The sequence below is a fragment of the Electrona antarctica genome (assembly GCF_951216825.1).
Source record: "Electrona antarctica genome assembly, chromosome: 21".
Classification (NCBI taxonomy): Eukaryota; Metazoa; Chordata; class Actinopteri; order Myctophiformes; family Myctophidae; genus Electrona; species Electrona antarctica.
The window spans coordinates 23,523,135-23,544,610 of record NC_136802.1 but is presented as its reverse complement, the minus strand read 5'-3'; the positions used below and the strand labels follow the sequence as shown (position 1 = coordinate 23,544,610).

At 43.2% G+C, this 21,476-nt stretch overlaps 1 protein-coding gene across 1 annotated transcript in view; it reads right to left on the bottom strand.

Annotated features, from left to right (window-relative positions):
- Window positions 1–9,130: 9,130 nt before the first annotated feature.
- The window catches only part of tesk1b (testis associated actin remodelling kinase 1b), a 31,630-nt gene continuing 19,284 nt past the window's right edge, over window positions 9,131–21,476 (bottom strand). The window contains exons 7-11 of the mRNA XM_079491516.1: window positions 17,850–17,940; window positions 16,187–16,270; window positions 13,651–13,737; window positions 12,478–12,574; window positions 9,131–11,741 (exon numbers count right to left, since the gene is read on the bottom strand). Coding sequence (XP_079347642.1) covers window positions 10,702–11,741; window positions 12,478–12,574; window positions 13,651–13,737; window positions 16,187–16,270; window positions 17,850–17,940 — 1,399 coding nt within the window. The 3' untranslated portion in view covers window positions 9,131–10,701. The remainder of the gene's footprint in view (window positions 11,742–12,477; window positions 12,575–13,650; window positions 13,738–16,186; window positions 16,271–17,849; window positions 17,941–21,476) is intronic.

Genomic DNA, 21,476 nt, shown 5'->3' with positions numbered 1-21,476 from the left:
GATTTGGTAACATTTTTTTCACCCAGTGTCAATTATCTAATCTGTAATCCTGGGCTCTACACTCCCTCAGCCGGCTGTGGTGCAGTGACAGGATCCATTTGAGTGACGACCATGGCATGGTTGTCCTGAGTGAACTCATCTGGCAGACATCGTACAAAGTTCTACATGTGAAAGAGCCAGTGGCCCCGTACCGAGCAGTGCACAGTCTACCAGTTCGTCGCCATCGTACAGGCTGCCAGCAGACACAACCAGCTCCACATCCTCCCCGCCAGCACCACAGGCCCGCAAGGAAACGGGGTTCGACAGGTCATGCTGACAGGCAACGGGAACTGTCAGTAGCTGAACAGAAACTGATTTACCTTTTTAGTCTTTGTGCTTACTGTGATCATCTAAAAACAAACGTTTGAAATGTTTGGACTGAGCTGGGTTTGCTTTATATACGTACATCTAACTTTTGATCAATTTATGTGTGTGTGTGTGTGTGTGTGTACAATGTTTGCACTTTATGTTTGCAGTGATGTTTTGCACTATAGGTACTTACTGCATGTTGTACCTTTTTATACATTTGAGTGATGTGTGCACTTATAGGTACATTGCATGTTGTACCATATTATACATTTGAGTGACGTTTGCATTGAAGTACATTGCATGTTGTACCTATACTTTTGAGTAACGTTTGCACTTGGTACATTAAACGTCTTACCTTTTTATACATTTGAGTAATGTATGCACTTATAGGTATACGTTTGCACTTATAGTATCATTTTGAATTTTTGAGTGACGTTTGCACTGATTGACGTTTGTAGTTTTTGCATGTGTTTGAATAATGTTTGCTGTATTAACACAGATGCACACACATACAGTAAATTGATCAAAAGTTACTACTAAACTATTAAAGTAGATTCTCAGTCCACCTTAAGACAAATTACGTTTAAAAACAAATATTGTAGGGATTTGGAAACTTTTTTTGCAGAGTGAATTTTTCTTCTTCTGTGTAACAGTGAATGAGAAACACCGTAAGCAAACTGTATGCCTTTTTCTTTCCATTGAAAGTGTACACTGTTATATTAGCAATGATTAATTAAAAGGTATTTTTTTGTAACTTTCAAAGCCTTGTCTGTATTCTTTTATATTCTATTGTATTTTAGTCCACTTTTTGACCTTTCACCTCACCTTCAAAAGTCAGTTCTATCTGACCTCAATTTATATTAAAACTGGAGGACAGTCCCATGTTTGATGACAACAAATAGGAGCTGATCGTTGAAACAAAGACATTCCATTTGTAATACGACGATTGCCCAGGTGCCCAGGTGACGGTGCCCAGGTAATGAGGTGACAACGATTGATCGTTGTCACCTCATTACCTGGGCACCGCCCAGCCAGTGGTGGACAGCCAGAAGAAAGATGGTTGGGTTGTTGTTTGGTTGGGGATGAAATCAAGTACTTGGTTACTTTCCACCTGGTGTGTGTGTGTGTGTGTGTGGGCAGTAATGGCTGTACTCAAGTGTGCATGCATGCCGTTAACAACCTAATTTAGAGCTATCAATGTTTCACACATATGGCACACGTGTGATAGTAGTGATCTACATAGCCTTTGCATATCAGTAGTCTGTTATAGGCCAGTGGTAGTACTTAACTATGACTGTTAATGGTCGATCTACATAGTACTTCACAGTAATAGTACTACCATTACCATTCATGCAGACATTAGTGTTCCAACACCAGTAATTACAATGTCTGTTGTTACATTTTTGTTTTACACCTCTGCTGCTTAGCGGACAGTGTGGTGTTGTAGAGGAGGTCTCCCCGGACATGTGCATATGTCACACTAGTCGATACATAGCAGGGATTTTTGTCCAGTGTCCACTTTAGTTGACTTTAGTCTGGAAATGGGATATTTTTTGACCTTTCACCTCGCTGTATGGTGTGCCAATTACATTTTTACACCTCTGCTGCTTAGCGGACAGTGTGGTGTTGTAGAGGAGGTCTCCCCGGACATGTGCGTATGTCACACTAGTCGATACATAGCAGGGATTTTTGTCCAGTGTCCACTTTAGTTGACTTTAGTCTGGAAATGGGACATTTTTTTATATTTCACCTCGCTGTATGGCGTGCCAATTTTTGTTTTACACCTCTGCTGCTTAGCGGACAGTGTGGTGTTGTAGAGGAGGTCTCCCCGGACATGTGCGTATGTCACACTAGTCGATACATAGCAGGGATTTTTGTCCAGTGTCCACTTTAGTTGACTTTAGTCTGGAAATGGGATTTTTTTTTATGTTTCACCTCGCTGTATGGCGTGCCAATTTTTGTTTTACACCTCTGCTGCTTAGCGGACAGTGTGGTGTTGTAGAGGAGGTCTCCCCGGACATGTGCGTATGTCACACTAGTCGATACATAGCAGGGATTTTTGTCCAGTGTCCACTTTAGTTGACTTTAGTCTGGAAATGGGAAATTTTTTTATGTTTCACCTCGCTGTATGGCATGCCAATTTTTGTTTTACACCTCTGCTGCTTAGCGGACAGTGTGGTGTTGTAGAGGAGGTCTCCCCGGACATGTGCGTATGTCACACTAGTCGATACATAGCAGGGATTTTTGTCCAGTGTCCACTTTAGTTGACTTTAGTCTGGAAATGGGACATTTTTTTATGTTTCACCTCGCTGTATGGCATGCCAATTTTTGTTTTACACCTCTGCTGCTTAGCGGACAGTGTGGTATTGTAGAGGAGGTCTCCACGGACATGTGCGTATGTCACACTAGTCGATACATAGCAGGGATTTTTGTCCAGTGTCCACTTTAGTTGACTTTAGTCTGGAAATGGGATAGTTTTTGACCTTTCACCTCGCTGTATGGCGTGCCAATTTTTGTTTTACACCTCTGCTGCTTAGCGGACAGTGTGGTGTTGTAGAGGAGGTCTCCCCGGACATGTGCGTATGTCACACTAGTCGATACATAGCAGGGATTTTTGTCCAGTGTCCACTTTAGTTGACTTTAGTCTGGAAATGGGATTTTTTTTTATGTTTCACCTCGCTGTATGGCGTGCCAATTTTTGTTTTACACCTCTGCTGCTTAGCGGACAGTGTGGTGTTGTAGAGGAGGTCTCCCCGGACATGTGCGTATGTCACACTAGTCGATACATAGCAGGGATTTTTGTCCAGTGTCCACTTTAGTTGACTTTAGTCTGGAAATGGGACATTTTTTTATGTTTCACCTCGCTGTATGGCATGCCAATTTTTGTTTTACACCTCTGCTGCTTAGCGGACAGTGTGGTGTTGTAGAGGAGGTCTCCACGGACATGTGCGTATGTCACACTAGTCGATACATAGCAGGGATTTTTGTCCAGTGTCCACTTTAGTTGACTTTAGTCTGGAAATGGGATGTTTTTTGACCTTTCACCTCGCTGTATGGTTTGCCAATTTTTGTTTTACACCTCTGCTGCTTAGCGGACAGTGTGGTGTTGTAGAGGAGGTCTCCCCGGACATGTGCGTATGTCACACTAGTCGATACATAGCAGGGATTTTTGTCCAGTGTCCACTTTAGTTGACTTTAGTCTGGAAATGGGATTTTTTTTTATGTTTCACCTCGCTGTATGGCGTGCCAATTTTTGTTTTACACCTCTGCTGCTTAGCGGACAGTGTGGTGTTGTAGAGGAGGTCTCCCCGGACATGTGCGTATGTCACACTAGTCGATACATAGCAGGGATTTTTGTCCAGTGTCCACTTTAGTTGACTTTAGTCTGGAAATGGGACATTTTTTTATGTTTCACCTCGCTGTATGGCATGCCAATTTTTGTTTTACACCTCTGCTGCTTAGCGGACAGTGTGGTATTGTAGAGGAGGTCTCCACGGACATGTGCGTATGTCACACTAGTCGATACATAGCAGGGATTTTTGTCCAGTGTCCACTTTAGTTGACTTTAGTCTGGAAATGGGATAGTTTTTGACCTTTCACCTCGCTGTATGGCGTGCCAATTTTTGTTTTACACCTCTGCTGCTTAGCGGACAGTGTGGTGTTGTAGAGGAGGTCTCCCCGGACATGTGCATATGTCACACTAGTCGATACATAGCAGGGATTTTTGTCCAGTGTCCACTTTAGTTGACTTTAGTCTGGAAATGGGACATTTTTTTATGTTTCACCTCGCTGTATGGCATGCCAATTTTTGTTTTACACCTCTGCTGCTTAGCGGACAGTGTGGTGTTGTAGAGGAGGTCTCCCCGGACATGTGCGTATGTCACACTAGTCGATACATAGCAGGGATTTTTGTCCAGTGTCCACTTTAGTTGACTTTAGTCTGGAAATGGGATTTTTTTTTATGTTTCACCTCGCTGTATGGCGTGCCAATTTTTGTTTTACACCTCTGCTGCTTAGCGGACAGTGTGGTGTTGTAGAGGAGGTCTCCCCGGACATGTGCGTATGTCACACTAGTCGATACATAGCAGGGATTTTTGTCCAGTGTCCACTTTAGTTGACTTTAGTCTGGAAATGGGATTTTTTTTTATGTTTCACCTCGCTGTATGGCGTGCCAATTTTTGTTTTACACCTCTGCTGCTTAGCGGACAGTGTGGTGTTGTAGAGGAGGTCTCCCCGGACATGTGCGTATGTCACACTAGTCGATACATAGCAGGGATTTTTGTCCAGTGTCCACTTTAGTTGACTTTAGTCTGGAAATGGGACATTTTTTTATGTTTCACCTCGCTGTATGGCATGCCAATTTTTGTTTTACACCTCTGCTGCTTAGCGGACAGTGTGGTGTTGTAGAGGAGGTCTCCACGGACATGTGCGTATGTCACACTAGTCGATACATAGCAGGGATTTTTGTCCAGTGTCCACTTTAGTTGACTTTAGTCTGGAAATGGGATGTTTTTTGACCTTTCACCTCGCTGTATGGTTTGCCAATTTTTGTTTTACACCTCTGCTGCTTAGCGGACAGTGTGGTGTTGTAGAGGAGGTCTCCCCGGACATGTGCGTATGTCACACTAGTCGATACATAGCAGGGATTTTTGTCCAGTGTCCACTTTAGTTGACTTTAGTCTGGAAATGGGATTTTTTTTTATGTTTCACCTCGCTGTATGGCGTGCCAATTTTTGTTTTACACCTCTGCTGCTTAGCGGACAGTGTGGTGTTGTAGAGGAGGTCTCCCCGGACATGTGCGTATGTCACACTAGTCGATACATAGCAGGGATTTTTGTCCAGTGTCCACTTTAGTTGACTTTAGTCTGGAAATGGGACATTTTTTTATGTTTCACCTCGCTGTATGGCATGCCAATTTTTGTTTTACACCTCTGCTGCTTAGCGGACAGTGTGGTATTGTAGAGGAGGTCTCCACGGACATGTGCGTATGTCACACTAGTCGATACATAGCAGGGATTTTTGTCCAGTGTCCACTTTAGTTGACTTTAGTCTGGAAATGGGATAGTTTTTGACCTTTCACCTCGCTGTATGGCGTGCCAATTTTTGTTTTACACCTCTGCTGCTTAGCGGACAGTGTGGTGTTGTAGAGGAGGTCTCCCCGGACATGTGCATATGTCACACTAGTCGATACATAGCAGGGATTTTTGTCCAGTGTCCACTTTAGTTGACTTTAGTCTGGAAATGGGACATTTTTTTATGTTTCACCTCGCTGTATGGCATGCCAATTTTTGTTTTACACCTCTGCTGCTTAGCGGACAGTGTGGTGTTGTAGAGGAGGTCTCCCCGGACATGTGCGTATGTCACACTAGTCGATACATAGCAGGGATTTTTGTCCAGTGTCCACTTTAGTTGACTTTAGTCTGGAAATGGGATTTTTTTTTATGTTTCACCTCGCTGTATGGCGTGCCAATTTTTGTTTTACACCTCTGCTGCTTAGCGGACAGTGTGGTGTTGTAGAGGAGGTCTCCCCGGACATGTGCGTATGTCACACTAGTCGATACATAGCAGGGATTTTTGTCCAGTGTCCACTTTAGTTGACTTTAGTCTGGAAATGGGACATTTTTTTATGTTTCACCTCGCTGTATGGCATGCCAATTTTTGTTTTACACCTCTGCTGCTTAGCGGACAGTGTGGTGTTGTAGAGGAGGTCTCCACGGACATGTGCGTATGTCACACTAGTCGATACATAGCAGGGATTTTTGTCCAGTGTCCACTTTATAAAGTCCATGCACTCCAGTGAATAGCATTTATCCATTTAGATAACTTTTTAATTACTTATTTTTACACAGAAACATAATGTGTGTCTTATAGCATCATATAGCATCATTTAAATGCTTCATTTGTAGTTTTAATGTGCAAATTAAACTTTTTTTCAATACTCTAGAGGGTACTCTTATTTTGAAGAGATCGTCCACCGGAAGTCTTATATTTGCTCACTAGATTTGCCAAAAGAACAGTGCTGTGACGACCATAGAGTATATATAAGGTGACGACGGGTGACGACTACTGATATATTGACGAGTTCAAAAAAGTGCCCCCTAAAACTTCGTCACCTACAGAATCCGGGGACTCCGGGGCCGGGCACAATATTAGCGCACAGGACAGCAGTTGTATTAGCCCAAACATTTAGACTCTCTAAATGTTTGGGCTACAGTTGTATCATGTCTCACAGTCTGTTTATTTCTCTGGACTTTAATCATTTTCATTGTGTTGATTCATTGAATACATGGACAATAGGAACACAATGTAAAGAAGTCCCCTGGACGTTGTGTTATCCTTTTAGCCTTAGATATCCTTAGGCATTGTGCCTGTGCCTTAATTGTGCCATTTTTCATTTTCTGTCTAATAAAAGTATTCAATCAAACTGGATTCAAACTGTACAGACATTCACAGAAATGAATTCAATTTATTTGAGTAGCGGACCGGTAGTAAACTAGTTGAGTATCTATACTTCACGTCACTACATACATTTCAAAGATTATACTTTTGACACACACGAGTAGTTTTAAAGACTATTCCTGCTTTCGCCACAAGAGGGCGCTTGTAGTTAGTTTTATAAAGGTCAAGCAATCATCCCTTGCAATACAGAATTGTCCCTTATTTAGAAACTAAAAGACCCTTATTGAACTGATAAGGGAAAAGGCACACTTTTACCTTGTTCCTTACTTTAATCATTGACAAACAGTTTAAGTTTAAACTGATCATATATACACTCAGGTTGAACAGATCCAACAGGATCTGCCAGGCACCTGTGGGTGTCCACTGTAGGTCACTGTTGCTCCAACAGAGGTGAGGGGGTCAGTTATGTCCTCAGAGACGGTCAGAGTCAGACCGCACCCACTCCAGGGACACACCAGCTTGGACACAGATCGTTCAAGTCCGGTCACTGCGGCCAGTCTGATGAAACTCCAAAGCCCAGGAGCGGGTGTCCAGTTTCTAACTGGGGTTCCTTTTAAACCCAAGAAAGTGGGGCTCTGACTCCCAGGCTAACAGGATCTTGAGTCTCCTCAAATCAAGGAGCAGGGAACATCTAGCCAGCTCCCCAACATCCCTGTCATTCAGCATGCTCAATAGATGGGATATTCACATGCCATGTATCGTGAACGTGAACTCGGACAAGATGATGTTAATTTGTTCTTTCCATTCTCCTGCAATGTTGAACTTATGCACGAGACAAGAGTATGTCTATGAGAACACCCATATGCGTTTTGTGGCTATAATTTACATTGGGTTTTGGGGTGGTACCACCAATTTCCTCCACTCCTTCTCTCATACAGCAAGGCACATGTTATGTCCTTATCTTCTAGGCCTGACCACCACTCAAGAAATAAATCTATCCTGACAAGCATGTTTTTAATTACTCTCTCTTCCCTGGAAGCCAACTGGACATGATCACCTGCATAGCCCTGTACTGGGTTAGGGATAATCACACCGTGGGGGGGAGAAACAGACATAACCACTTTAACCACTGGTTGATGGCAATTATGAAATTCACTGCACTCCACTCCAGTCTTAATGCCTGTCTAAGTGGTTGAGTCAGCTGTTTCCCACAGATTACCTGGATGGAGGACTTACTGTAAATGTCTTTCAGGTCAATATACACTTGAGGTAGTTTTATTTCCTCAAGTCACCTGATCAGAGTCCCAAATGCATCTCTAAAATCAATCATCTATCCCTGTTTTAAGGCAGAACACATGCTCATTCATACCTTGCCTGTTAATAATATATGCTTTTTGCTTGTGGGACAAAATATCAGCATCTACTGACCACGGAATGATTCATTCTAGCCAGCATGCATTTCATAAAACCTTATATGTTGTTGGGAGGAATATGTCTCTCCATGTACGTAGATGGATCTTCAGGAATATTGTATTTCGTGGGAATATGATGGATAAGTGCTCCTTTTCAGGCCTCATGATCTCGCACTCCTATTCTCCAGACACATTCAAAATTGTTTAAAACAATTGTAACTCTGAAATGACACACACACACACACACACACACACACACACACACACACTTTAAAAACCTTTTAAAATAGTTCAAATTGCCGATCTACAAGCTCACAATGTAGATCGGCTAGTTGAACTATTTTAAAAGGTTTTTCAAAATAGTAAAAAATAGCAAATAAGTTTAGGGATAAGGGTGGCGCAAGATGGAGCCCTACATGTCTATAGAGACATGTTCGATGGTACCGAATTAATAACTCATCTCCTGAAATAAACCCAGATTAAGTAATTACAAAACAAGAATTGTGTGCGGATGTTTACTTGGACTGTAGTTCCACCTGCTATCACCATGGTCATTGGGGGGGGTCCCCAGCTAAATGATAATTAGGAACTAAATGGACCCTTAGGTGTCTGTAACTCAGAGTTAGACACTCTCAGAGTTAAATTAACTTTGATTTTACAATATAAATTGGGGTCTCAGAGATAGGCATGCCATTAAATGGGAGCCCGTAGCCTGTTGCATATGAAAGGGGGGGTCCTTGAAATGAAAATAGTTGAAAATCACTGCTAGAGCTGTACAAATCTTCTCTTATGGGGGTCCCTGGCATATCTTTTCTAATGGGGAGTCTGTGGGATAATGAGTGTCATTTTGGGGGTCCTTGACATGAAAAAGTTTGGGAACATGAATCAATTCGTTTTTGCATAAATGTTACATTTCAAGGCAAATTAAGGAATGCAGAATTAGGGCAAAAAGAGAAACATTCCAGAATCACTGCATTCTATATCTTTTTATTCAATGTCTTCTTTTTAAATAAGTGCTTTTAACAGGCAACCAGGATGCCATACAACAAAAATAACTCAGTCATAAGAACAGTGTAAGGGACACACTCTCAACCACCTGCTCATCTTTTCTCCACATGCATTCACAAAGCACAACTTCTTGTGCACAAAGGCGCGCGCGCACACACACACACACACACACACACACACACACACACACACACACACACACACACACACACACACACACACACACACACACACACACACACACACACACACACACACACACACACACACACACACACACACACACACACACACACACACACACACACACACACACACACACACACACACACACACACACACACACACACACACACACACACACACACACACACACACACACACACACACCATTGTGATTTGAACTCACACAATATCGCTCACAAATATGCTGCGATTCCCTGACTTGTAGAACACACCACAAGTGCACCATACACCTCTTGATAATGAAAGACGAAGCAAAACTGCCCACTCATTCAAAACAGCATCAAACATTGTAATTATCGCAACAGTAATACTAGGCATGACATTCCTCATCGTAGCATCATTATCATCAGTCAAAAAGCATTTACAGTAGGAAACATACACTGTCCAGCCATCTAGACCAGGAATAAAAGTGTTTTCATGCCAAAAAGAATTATTGTCATCGTTCATCTGTCATGTCACAGACCTCAGTGAGATCTATACATGTCCATTTACAGCAGAAATGACATCCAAGTTGTAACAACCCCAGCCCAGCAGAGGGCGTCAAGAGTCCACGTTACCAGGCAAGCCACTGGCTAGTGGTCAAAAAGGTCCATTATCCTTTAATGCAGTTACAGGCTCAAGCAGAACAAAAAGCATAGGAGTGTAAGGGGAGTCATCTGATCCTAGATCAGTCAATGGGGGGAGGGTTCTGCTTCCTCTAGACACATCCAATCTTTATTACTGTGCTCCATCTGCAGCAAATGACATGTTTGGAAAAGAAGTGGGGTATTGCTGAGTTGAAATCTGTGCAAACTAGTAAGACCCACTGATTTCCAGGACAGGGCAGATGATGCGAGGAGGCATCGGGAGCAGATCAGGACCACTACACGTCAGAAGGACCAGCGCAGACCTGAGCGGACCGACTGGTACTCCTCAACGCTCGCAGAATGTGGAGGGAACAATCAGCTGGCCGTTGCCATGGCAGAGCAAGAGTTTGGCATCCAGCTTGGTGACCGCATGAAATGGCCGTGGAGAAGGTGGCCGTGGCCGTGGAGAAGGAGCCGAATCCTACCACTCACAGTTCTACATTTCCTGCGGGAACTAACCAGGGAACGCGATGCTGGCTCAGTGGGGCCAGAAGAAAAGAAACCATCACCTGCTGAGGACACCCAAAGATAACAAGAAGCTTATAGAGGACAGTTCTGCAACCTACAAAACAAGGTGAACAGCAGAATGCCACGGCTAGCTAGTGAACCCACTGCCTTTTCCCCTGGTTCCCGGGTGGTTCCTGGTACATTTGGTGTTGAGCTCATGTCCGAGTCCCTGGCAGGGACCGTCCTGGCTCTGGGTTGGTGCCGGTGTTCGTCGTGGGGTTCAGGCCTTTGGTCCCCGCGTGGAGCAGCCCGCGGGAGGCTGTGTGGTCCCCGTTCAGGTTCTTGTAGGGGTTCCTCCGTGGCGGCGTGGCACGCAAACACATAGAGGGGAAGCGGAGGCCCGCCAGGCAGCAGCCAGGGCAGGAGATGACCTCCTCCTGTTCCACGGAGTGACCGCTACCGGAGCCGAACGGAGACGGGCCGGCAGGGTCGCCAGTGAGGGTGGAGTGGTAGCCGTTGGAGGTGGCCCAGCTGAGCGGGCTGCTGATGACCACGTTGTTATTGTCCAGGTTGGATAGCGGGGGGAGGCACGGTGGGCCGTTAGAAATGGTGGTACCCCATCCGTTGGAGAAAGGAGGCGTAGAGGGCTGGGAGGGTTTGGAGTATGGAGACGAGGAGGTGTCCAGTGTGTCCGGGGAGCTGGTGCAGTCCATGGGCTCCCCGAGGTCTCCGTACAGAGACAGAGTCTCGAGGGATTCGTCGGCCGGGTCGTCCCGCGGTTCCTCCTCTACAAGCAGCGACGTCTCATTGGTCCCTTCCTCTCTCTCACTCAGTCCCGACGTATCGGTGTCCACGGTGCACCCGCTAGATAGAGGTCCCCTGTCCTCTTCCGTGAGGACACCGAAAGGGCTTGACATGAGGTTCGGAGGAGGGGTGCAGGGCAGCGAGTTGCACCGCCGGTGCCTCCTGGGACAGACCAGGATTTCCGACGAAGGGGCGCCGTCGTTGCTGGGGGAGGGAGGAGGGGGGAGGGTGAAGGTCAAGGAGATGACCGACTTGCTGGGCGTGTCAAACAGCTTGATCTTGCCGCCCTTGAGGTCCTTCCGCTGAGAGAAGGGGTTCACCCGGGTTTGAGGGGTGGACTGCGGCAACGCAAGCGGTGGGGGGAGCACGTCCGATTTGCTGCGGCAGAGCCGGGTGTCAGTGGGGACAGACAGGGAGTGTCTGCGCAGGGGGTCCACTTCTGGATTCATTACTGAACATGACAGAAAAACAGAGACAGAGACGATGATGATTTCATTATGATGACTACAGTCACTTTAAGCTGCACAACACAACCATTGTGTTCTTAATTATAATAATAAATAAATTATATTTACAGTGCAAAAAAATCCTGGATTTTGGACCAGTAAAATGAACACTTAGGATTTTATAGTGTACAGCGTACGCACATAAAAGGCCCAAAAATAATTCACAGCTCAAACAGCTTCATGGGAAAGAAAATATTGTGCCTCCCTAAGAAAAAACATTAGCTCCAAACACAGGGCTCAAACACTAAGGAACAGGTGTATACTGTACAAACATCTTCATATATTTCTAGCCGTAGGCCACCCTGGGAGTCTGACTGGCCTCCAATAGTTAATAACAAGCATCTGGACCTCAGTCTGCACGACTATGTCTGAGCACCACAGCACTCCGGTGATAACATCTATGAGCTGGCAGTGCACCCCACAGACTGCTCTAAGACCCCCCTGGCTTCTAGGACCCCCAGAGAGACACATGGAACACACACACACACACACACACACACACACACACACACACACACACACACACACACACACACACACACACACACACACACACACACACACACACACACACACACACACACACACACACACACACACACACACACACACACACACACACACACACACACACACACACACACACACACACACACACACACACACACACACACGACTCACTCGGAGTCGCTGGCTCATCCTTTGGCGTTCTCTCAGCCTCTCTCCTTTCCAGCTCTGCAACAATCTGAGAGAAGGACGGACGGAGCTTTGCATTCATCTGGTGTGGGGGGGTGGGGGGTTGACAGAGACAGGACAGCAATAGAGTGAGTATATCGTTGCTGTCGGTTGGAAACCTTGTATGTCAAAAACAGTTCCTTTTAATCATTATTTGTAAAACATTTTAAAATTGTAAAAATAGCTGAGCTACGAGATCAAACTAATTTTGTGCGACAAGCTTGTATGTTGAAGTAGGGGCATTATGACGTCCACCTTTTGAGGAATAGATCTATTCCATCTCTATCTATAGATAATTACAAATGAATAGAGTGAAAGAGTTGCAATTTCTGCCTCCTGTGCAGCTTTTTGTTTTTAAATAGTGGCCATGACATGACATTCCATTCAACAATAGGTGTGCTAGTCATAACTGTAAAATATATATATATTTCCCCCCCCCCCTTTTTTTTTTACATGGCCCTGTAGTAGTCCGTGTGTGTACTCCTAGGTTTACACATCCCCCAATTGAGAAACATTGGCTTAAATGAGAATACTTCCAGTACACAAATTGTACTATATGGAGTCAAATGTAAATTAGTTCCTCAAAACACCTCCAGGGGGCTCAGTAAAACACCCACACAACACCAGCATTAACCATACATATTTCATCGCACAGGTGCAAATTAAGTATGCAATTAAGTATAAATCATGCTTTAGAGGTGTACATAGTTTAGCCACATGGCTCGGGTAGGTATAGATACTGTATTATATGTAGTTTCATGGCCTTGTGTTATGATTTGACGATGATAGTGTACAGAGTCATTGAGGACAGGGTGACATATACAGACAGACAGATGGCCTTGTTGCAATTGCTTCGCGGCTACTAATAACTGCTCCACTCCATTGAATACATGGATTAAAGCAAAATCAAATCTTACGACTGAAAATATTTGTCCTATTGTGCGATTTGTCAAACCAATAATATGTAAAAATCGCTGCTGCTGTCATACTGCCAATCAGGTGAAGAAATCACAGTCTGAGGCTTTAACCTATGACATATCCGAGACGATAAGGATTTTATGGAAGATGCTTCTGAAAATATTTCTAGTTTGACCACTTAAAAAATAACATCAGACTTACATTGCAGCAGGTGACGGCCAGCTCCAGGAAGTGAGAGGGACAGTCCCCGACCATGTGTTGGAAGGCCTCCAAATCCAGGCCAAAGTCCTACAGACACACACAATTCACAGTTTAGCATTTGAATGTGTGTCAGGTGAAAACCTGACCTCAGTAGGCGTTGTGCGATTGCTGCAACATCCACTCTGCTGTCATTTGTAACGGTCTCATAGCTAGGCTTAACCTCTTCTTGTTCTGCATTAGATTGTATAGCGTATATATATATGTCTGTATATACTTTACTGTCTTTTTGTTCTGCACCAGGCAAAATATCCTTTTAGGGCAGGGGTGTCAAACTGGTGATCCGCAGGCAATTAGCAGCCCGCGGAGACGTCCAATGCAGCCCACGACATGATAACACTACCTCTAACAGACATAATTAAAGTATACAGACGTATACACCCTATACTATAGGGTGTATACGTCTATACTTTTGTTGTTGTAATTTTGTGATGTTATTCTTCTGTACGTGGCCCTGTATCTGTAACTTTACTGCTGTGCTGTCTCTGGCGCCTGAATCCCCCGGCAGAATTAATAAAATAATAATAATTTTCAGGGAATGGAAAGAAGAACCTGTGTTCCAATAGATCCAATCTCCAATCCAATTATTTACCGTAGTCACAGCATTTTATTGGTAAAATATTTATAAGACCCACAGACAGACTTGACCACTTTAATTAAAAAAAAATAATGTTTGCCACTTCTGTGCCACACTCTTGTACAACAAAGGGAATTCATTATTTCATTCATACAAACAACCATAAAAAGTTTGAATATGGAGATTCCAAGTTTCTGCCTGACAGCGTGTTCTGCCAGTTGCGTGTGAGTGAGAGTGCATGTTGTGATGTGCACCGTGTTGGCAGGAAACCAGCTTGCTATTGGGTATTCTTATGCCAGTGAAACATAGCGGGCAGTGAAAAAAAATCAATACAAGGTCAAGAAGCAGCCACAGATGAACCGTTTGTTTTCTAAGATGTCAATATTCGGCCGCCCAGACGGTCCTCAAAACACCCTCATGGCCGTTTACAGACAAACATCAATGTGTAGTCCTTCCACACGTCCCAGTCCCGGCAGAGTAGTTCCGGAGCAACAGATTGTGTGGCCCTGGTCTTTCCCTAATGGGACTGATCCAGGGTAGCTACTGGGACGTAAGTCGGGACTTGATCACCTCGGCTGGGTCACCTGAGTGAGGGCTATGATGTTGCGAGACCCGAAACCCTGATGACCTTGGGATACATCACTGAGGATATGTCCCAGGTACATCCATGCAACGTTTTTTTTGTCTACTTTCTAAAGAATTACTTAATTATTATAGTTATAATGCACATTTTAAATGCACCTTCTTGGGGTCTAAGCAATTACATTATAGCAAAACAACATTAACCGTTTGTAACACTTTTGGAGAGATAATCACTTTAGTTTCAAATTCCTCGAACAAAACAGAAGTCATCTCAATTCATCTTCACCTAAACGGGCAAACGTGCTAAAAAAGCATCCGTGTCCAGAACCATGACCAGAACCAGAGGCTGAAAAGGGTGCAGTGCAGTTGAATCACCACTAGGTGGAGGCATATTCATCAGCAGCACCATATTGTTGCCCATTCCCAGGGGGCATGGATGTAATAATTAATCTGATGGGCCCTTAGTGAGCCCCATGGGACACATGTCCACCACAAATTCAATAAGATGCTTTACAAGTCCACCGTCTGCCTATAACCATTAGTTGAGTTTCTTTAAAAGAGATTAATTTGGAAAATGTGACACCCACTGATAAAATGATCACAGACAACAGAACATTAAAGTTCACTGTTTTTAAGGTTATCAGAGGCCATGCGATACCATTTTCTAGTCTGTGTCTAGTTTAGTGTATGCAATAAATCTGTTTTACTGTACCATTATTTTAAAATGTATATTGAAAATGTATATCGAAATAAAAAAATAAAAAAATCTGAAATAAATATTTTCATGATTTTTCAAAAATAGCAGACCTACAAGCTCGTAGCGCGCCACTCGGTGGCGCGCGATGAGCTTGTAGATCTGCTATTTTTCAATAGCTAAATTATAACAATGTTTATAACACCAAAAGGGGTTCCCGCCTGGGGTCACACAGGGGTCTATACTTGGTCCGTTCCCTTTGTCTGTTTAAACCAAATCTCTTTGCCAGAAATATCAGATCTCAAATACTGTAGCTCACGAGTTGCGACACAGAACTTCTATAGATCTGCTGTTTTTTTTGTTTGCCAATTATGACATGCCCAGAATGGTCAACGCTATGCTTCATGGTATCAGAAAAATTTAGCATTTATGGGTTTTATCAGTAAGTAGTCTATGATGCCTCCAAATAAAGCACAAAACTATGATACTGCTAACAACTATGCATCATATATTAAATGCAATATCGCTCTTGATGAAAACCTTGACAAAGCATGAAGAGTGACTGCCGATTATATTAAAACAGGTGAATGGTAGAAGCGATGTGATGAAAGACTCGTCACCGGTACCTCTGTGCGTGGCAGGATGTCAGGGTCAGCCTGTATCCTGGCAATAATCTCACACAGAATGATCCCATATGCAAACACATCCACCTGAGGAGAAACAAAGACAGGCCTGTGAACATCTCTCATCCCAAAACCTTCTCATCAACACTTATTCATAAAACACATTTTTGTTACCTACATACATGTTTTCCGATCAATTATTCGCCCCGTGTTTTGTTGCTGTTGCATTCCTTGACAGTGAATGAAGACAAAAAAAAAACTAAGAAAATACTTGGTGAATTGAAGAAAATAGGGTAGAAGATTAACAACAGCAAAACTATATAAGATTTATGTAAAATAAATCTCACAACTCTCAACTCTGACAGTATAATGCAAGTGTCTTGTATCTAACCCATGTCCACATTACTTGCATAACAAAAATGTTTTGCTCCACTTGTCTATTTAAAACATTTCCGGGACAGACAGTCTCATGTGTGAACGAGAAGCCTGTGAACTCTGCTTGCGTTGAACCCCAGACGCTCTCCTCATTCTGGCAAGAGACTGTTTACACCGGAAGTGTTTAAACAGTAGTGCAAAAATGAATGCATTTTGGGCGTATTTGAGGATATGGACTATACTGTGAGAGTTGTGTTGAGAGTTCAGAAAACAGATTTGATATCATTTTGTTGTTAATCTTCAATTCTTCCAAGTGTTTTGGGATTCTTCATTCACTGTAATAAAGGTAAAAACCACCATGAATTCAAGGCTTCACATGGCAAGCAATTGATAGAAAGGTCATTTTCGGGGAGAAGTATTCCTTTAACCGCATCTAAACAATCTAAACAATGTAAACAATCCTGTCATGATGTTAACCAGCAGAAACTGTCGACATACTAAAACAGCATTAGAAACGTTTGAATGCTATCAGACAATGAGAGTGATTAGCGCCACTTAGCTGTACCCTGTAAATACTAGTGTAGTTGCAACTACTGCCACAAAGCATTCCTCCCAGGGGTGTAACTTTAACATTTTGGACGCTAGCCCAGTCATTTTAGTTGATTGCCATCTGCCATGTCCACAGTCAAATCCCATTAGCCTCCATCCGAAATTGGCTGTGATGATGCATTTAGGATTAATCAAAATAAAAAGGTTAGACATAGGCCAGTTAGTGAAACCTCCCCCACATATTACTGAAACCACATTTTGTTTTGCATAAAAACAAAGACTAACTCAGTGATTCTCATGTTTGAGTGATTCTCATTAACACTTTTGATCCTCAAATGTGTATGTAGTTCACCAGACTACTTTTCTTTTACTCCAAATGTTCCAAAACATTCAGGATTTTTCTAAATCTTTTAAAAATATCAGATTGACAAGCTCACGGCACGTTGTGAGCTTGTTGTATAAATGCCATTTCTGAAGTATAAAATTGTTAAAAGGCTATATAAATGGTTAAAAGTATTTGAATGCTATGTCAACACATTTTTCTGGGGACACCTGGAACACACTCAAGGACCTCTGGGGGTCCCTGGACCATACTTTGAGAAGTAGGGTCTAAAGGCTAACATATCGGTTTCAATATCTGCTTTGTACGGGCTTTGTTTGACTGCTTGTCATCGTATCTATCATACTGTGTACTTTGAACTCTTGGAATATTACAGAGCTAGTGAAAGCAATCCGTCACTACCTTCTCATTATAGACCTCTCCTCGAAGCACTTCCGGAGCCATCCAATAGGGGGAGCCCACCACAGCCAGAGGCTCCTGGTCCTCAGTTTCACTGTAGACAGGGACAACACAGCATGGGTTAAGTGGTTAAGTGATGGAAAAATACAGAGTGACAGAAGAAGATTGAATAGTTGGATTATACACATTTAAATCAAATAAACAGTTATGACAATTTATTCTTATTCACAACATATATCACATCACGTCAAATAACAGTGTAGACCACAATGCCAGAAACTGTAGTTGCATGAATCAGGAGAAGACCATTTACTCCCCCCGCCCCCCCACCCATTTATCCATAATTTCCCGAAAACCTTCCCAAAACCTCCAAATTGTCAAATTCCTTTTCCATCCCTTTACCCCCTACTTGAACTTTTTAGAACGGTGCGAGAACCCAGGATTTCATATGGGGATTAAATGCCAAGCAAGCATGCCTAATGTCTAGCTCATAGAGGTTCAACGCCACAGCAGGGGTATTACTGGGTCAACCCTTGCAGTGTGTGTGTGTGTGTGTGTGTGTGTGTGTGTGTGTGCGCGCGCGCACGCGCACACACACACACACACACACATATATCTTCTCTATTATCCATAAGGCTAGAGCGTTTTTCAGTTAATGTGGCGATATTGTGGTGCAACTTTAAACGTACAAAAAGGAAGGAACTCACAAAAGTGCAAGGACAAATGTGCATGTATACACACACATGTAGACCCCCACACACACACGCACACACACCCCTGCTGGCAGACACTTCCTCTCTGTGCTATTTTCATCTGCTACTGTGGGCTATGATACTGCAAAAAATACAGGGAGGGAAGTGATGTTGGGAGAGAGAACTGACAGTCATGGCTCCCAATGTAAACATCATCGGACAGAGAGGGACAAGAACAAGAGATAGAACAAGAGCGAGAGACAGCGAGAGAGAGAGGGAGAGAGAGATAGAGCTTTAAAAAGTGGAGCAGCCGTGGTCAGACAGGGAGGGAGAATGACGGAATATGCAAGATCAAAGCAATTAAATGGGAAGACAGACAGAATAGCATCTTAAAGCAGAGGTCAATAAAAAAAAGTCAAATTTATATGCAAGTGTATAAGAGATGGAGTGAAGGAGAGAGAGGGAGAGGGGGGGGGGGGGGGGAGAGAGAGAGAGAAGGTAGTCTGGAATAGTTTGACCTTATTTGGAGTTCTGTCCTAAACCCTCCTGCCATCTCCTCTCTCCCTCCCCCACCCACCCTCCCTCCCACACTCACACTGCAAGTACAGCACCACTGCACCAGTAAAACAATTTCTTAGTTAGTTAGCATTCTCAGACGCAGTAAAGTTTGGAATGCACATGTCCACATTTACTGGGGATGTACCAATGAGACATTTTGGCCGATATCGACATCTAATATACGGTAATTAATTGCCGTTATGGCTGATAACCGATATAACCAACGTCGATATGATATGTATTAAAAAAATCAAATAATGTTGTCCATTCTGAAAAAACACTGAACACTGAATTTGAAAAAAGCAATGCCTCTTTATTCCAAAACTAGCGATGCACTGTTATTGAAATGTTGGCCCATATCCCAACATAAATAGCTTGAATGTAGTATAAGCTTCCCCAGAAAAAAGTGATAGACTTCGCAGCCTTCATCATCAGAAAAGGCATTTTCAGGCTTTATTTATTTAAACATAATTACAATATCTGCTAAAACTGATATTATTTTGATAGATTCGATACCGGTATTGTATTTTAAGGCCAATATCGGCCGATACCGATGTGATGACCGATAAATTGCCCATCCCTAATTTTTTCCACATTTAGAGTTAAATGGACACTCATGATTTTATAGTACACAGCTTCTGTACTGCATAGCTGTAACAAACAAACACACAGACAGACACTCTAAAAAAGGTAAATATTACAACATAGTGGTAGTTGAGAGCAGGCAGAAACGTTATTATTGATAATTAGGGCATGGCACAGAGCAGGTTCCAGCAGCAGCTGTCTCCTCTCAGCACCAGTAGAATGCTTACAAAATGACTTCTGCTGACACAGTCGCTAAAGAGACTGCGGGGGAGTATGACGGCGCTAATGGGATCTGTGTGTGTGGGGGAGGCACCAATATGTGTGCTTGTGGAGGATTCTAGGGGCAACCTCCCTGGCATTTCTTTGAGGTCAGGTTGGTCTTTCCGTTCCTCTGCCAAGCCATTTTAGAGCACTAACTATTCCCCATATCTTACAGTACATAAAATTACTGAACAGTCAAAGTTGGCTAAACATTCACCATTCAATCTTGGTCAAGAAGTCATGGACATTTGGAATTCGTTCATGAAATCAACCTTTTCAACAGGGCCTATTTTTTGTGGCTAGATTAAAATGAATATGTGCTTTAAAACCCATAAAAAATAACACCATTTGACAATAAATTAAATTAAATTGTGTTTTTTTTTCTGCTGAAATTAACGGAAACCCTGGCTTACCGGAAAACCTAACTCACTCACTACAGTATTCAGTGTATTTTAAAGCATTGAGACCATTTAAAAAGGTCTTTTACTTTTCAAAACCTTCTGTACCTCAAGTGCCCGGACCTGGATTTCTTTATGCGCTTTTGGTCATCATAACTTTCCCTTTTCCCTGAATATTATTCATCACTTCAATGAGCACCGGTGGTTTGAAGAATATCAGTAGGCCTAGCGCTCCTGTAACATTGAAGAATATCAGTAGGCCTAGCGCTCCTGTAACATTGAAGAATATCAGTAGGCCTAGCGCTCCTGTAACATTGAATATCAGTAGGCCTAGCGCTCCTATAACATTGAATATCAGTAGGCCTAGCGCTCCTGTAACATTGAATATCAGTAGGCCTAGCGCTCCTGTAACGTTGAAGAATATCAGTAGGCCTATCGCTCCTGTAACATTGAAGAATATCAGTAGGCCTAGCGCTCCTGTAACATTGAAGAATATCAGTAGGCCTAGCGCTCCTGTAACATTGAAGAATATCAGTAGGCCTAGTGCTCCTGTAACATTGAATATCAGTAGGCCTAGCACTCCTGTAACATTGAAGAATATCAGCAGGCCTAGCGCTCCTGTAACATTGAAGAATATCAGTAGGCCTAGCGCTCCTGTAACATTGAAGAATATCAGTAGGCCTAGCGCTCCTGTAACATTGAAGAATATCAGTAGGCCTAGCGCTCCTGTAACATTGAATATCAGTAGGCCTAGCGCTCCTGTAACATTGAAGAACATCAGTAGGCCTAGCGCTCATGTAACATTGAATATCAGTAGGCCTAGCGCTCCTGTAATATTGAAGAACATCAGTAGGCCTAGCGCTCCTGTAACATTGAATATCAGTAGGCCTAGCGCTCCTGTAACATTGAAGAATATCAGCAGGCCTAGCGCTCCTGTAACATTGAATATCAGTAGGCCTAGCGCTCCTGTAACATTGAAGAACATCAGTAGGCCTAGCGCTCCTGTAACATTGAATATCAGTAGGCCTAGCGCTCCTGTAACATTGAAGAATATCAGCAGGCCTAGCGCTCCTGTAACATTGAATATCAGTAGGCCTAGCACTCCTGTAACATTGAAGAATATCAGCAGGCCTAGC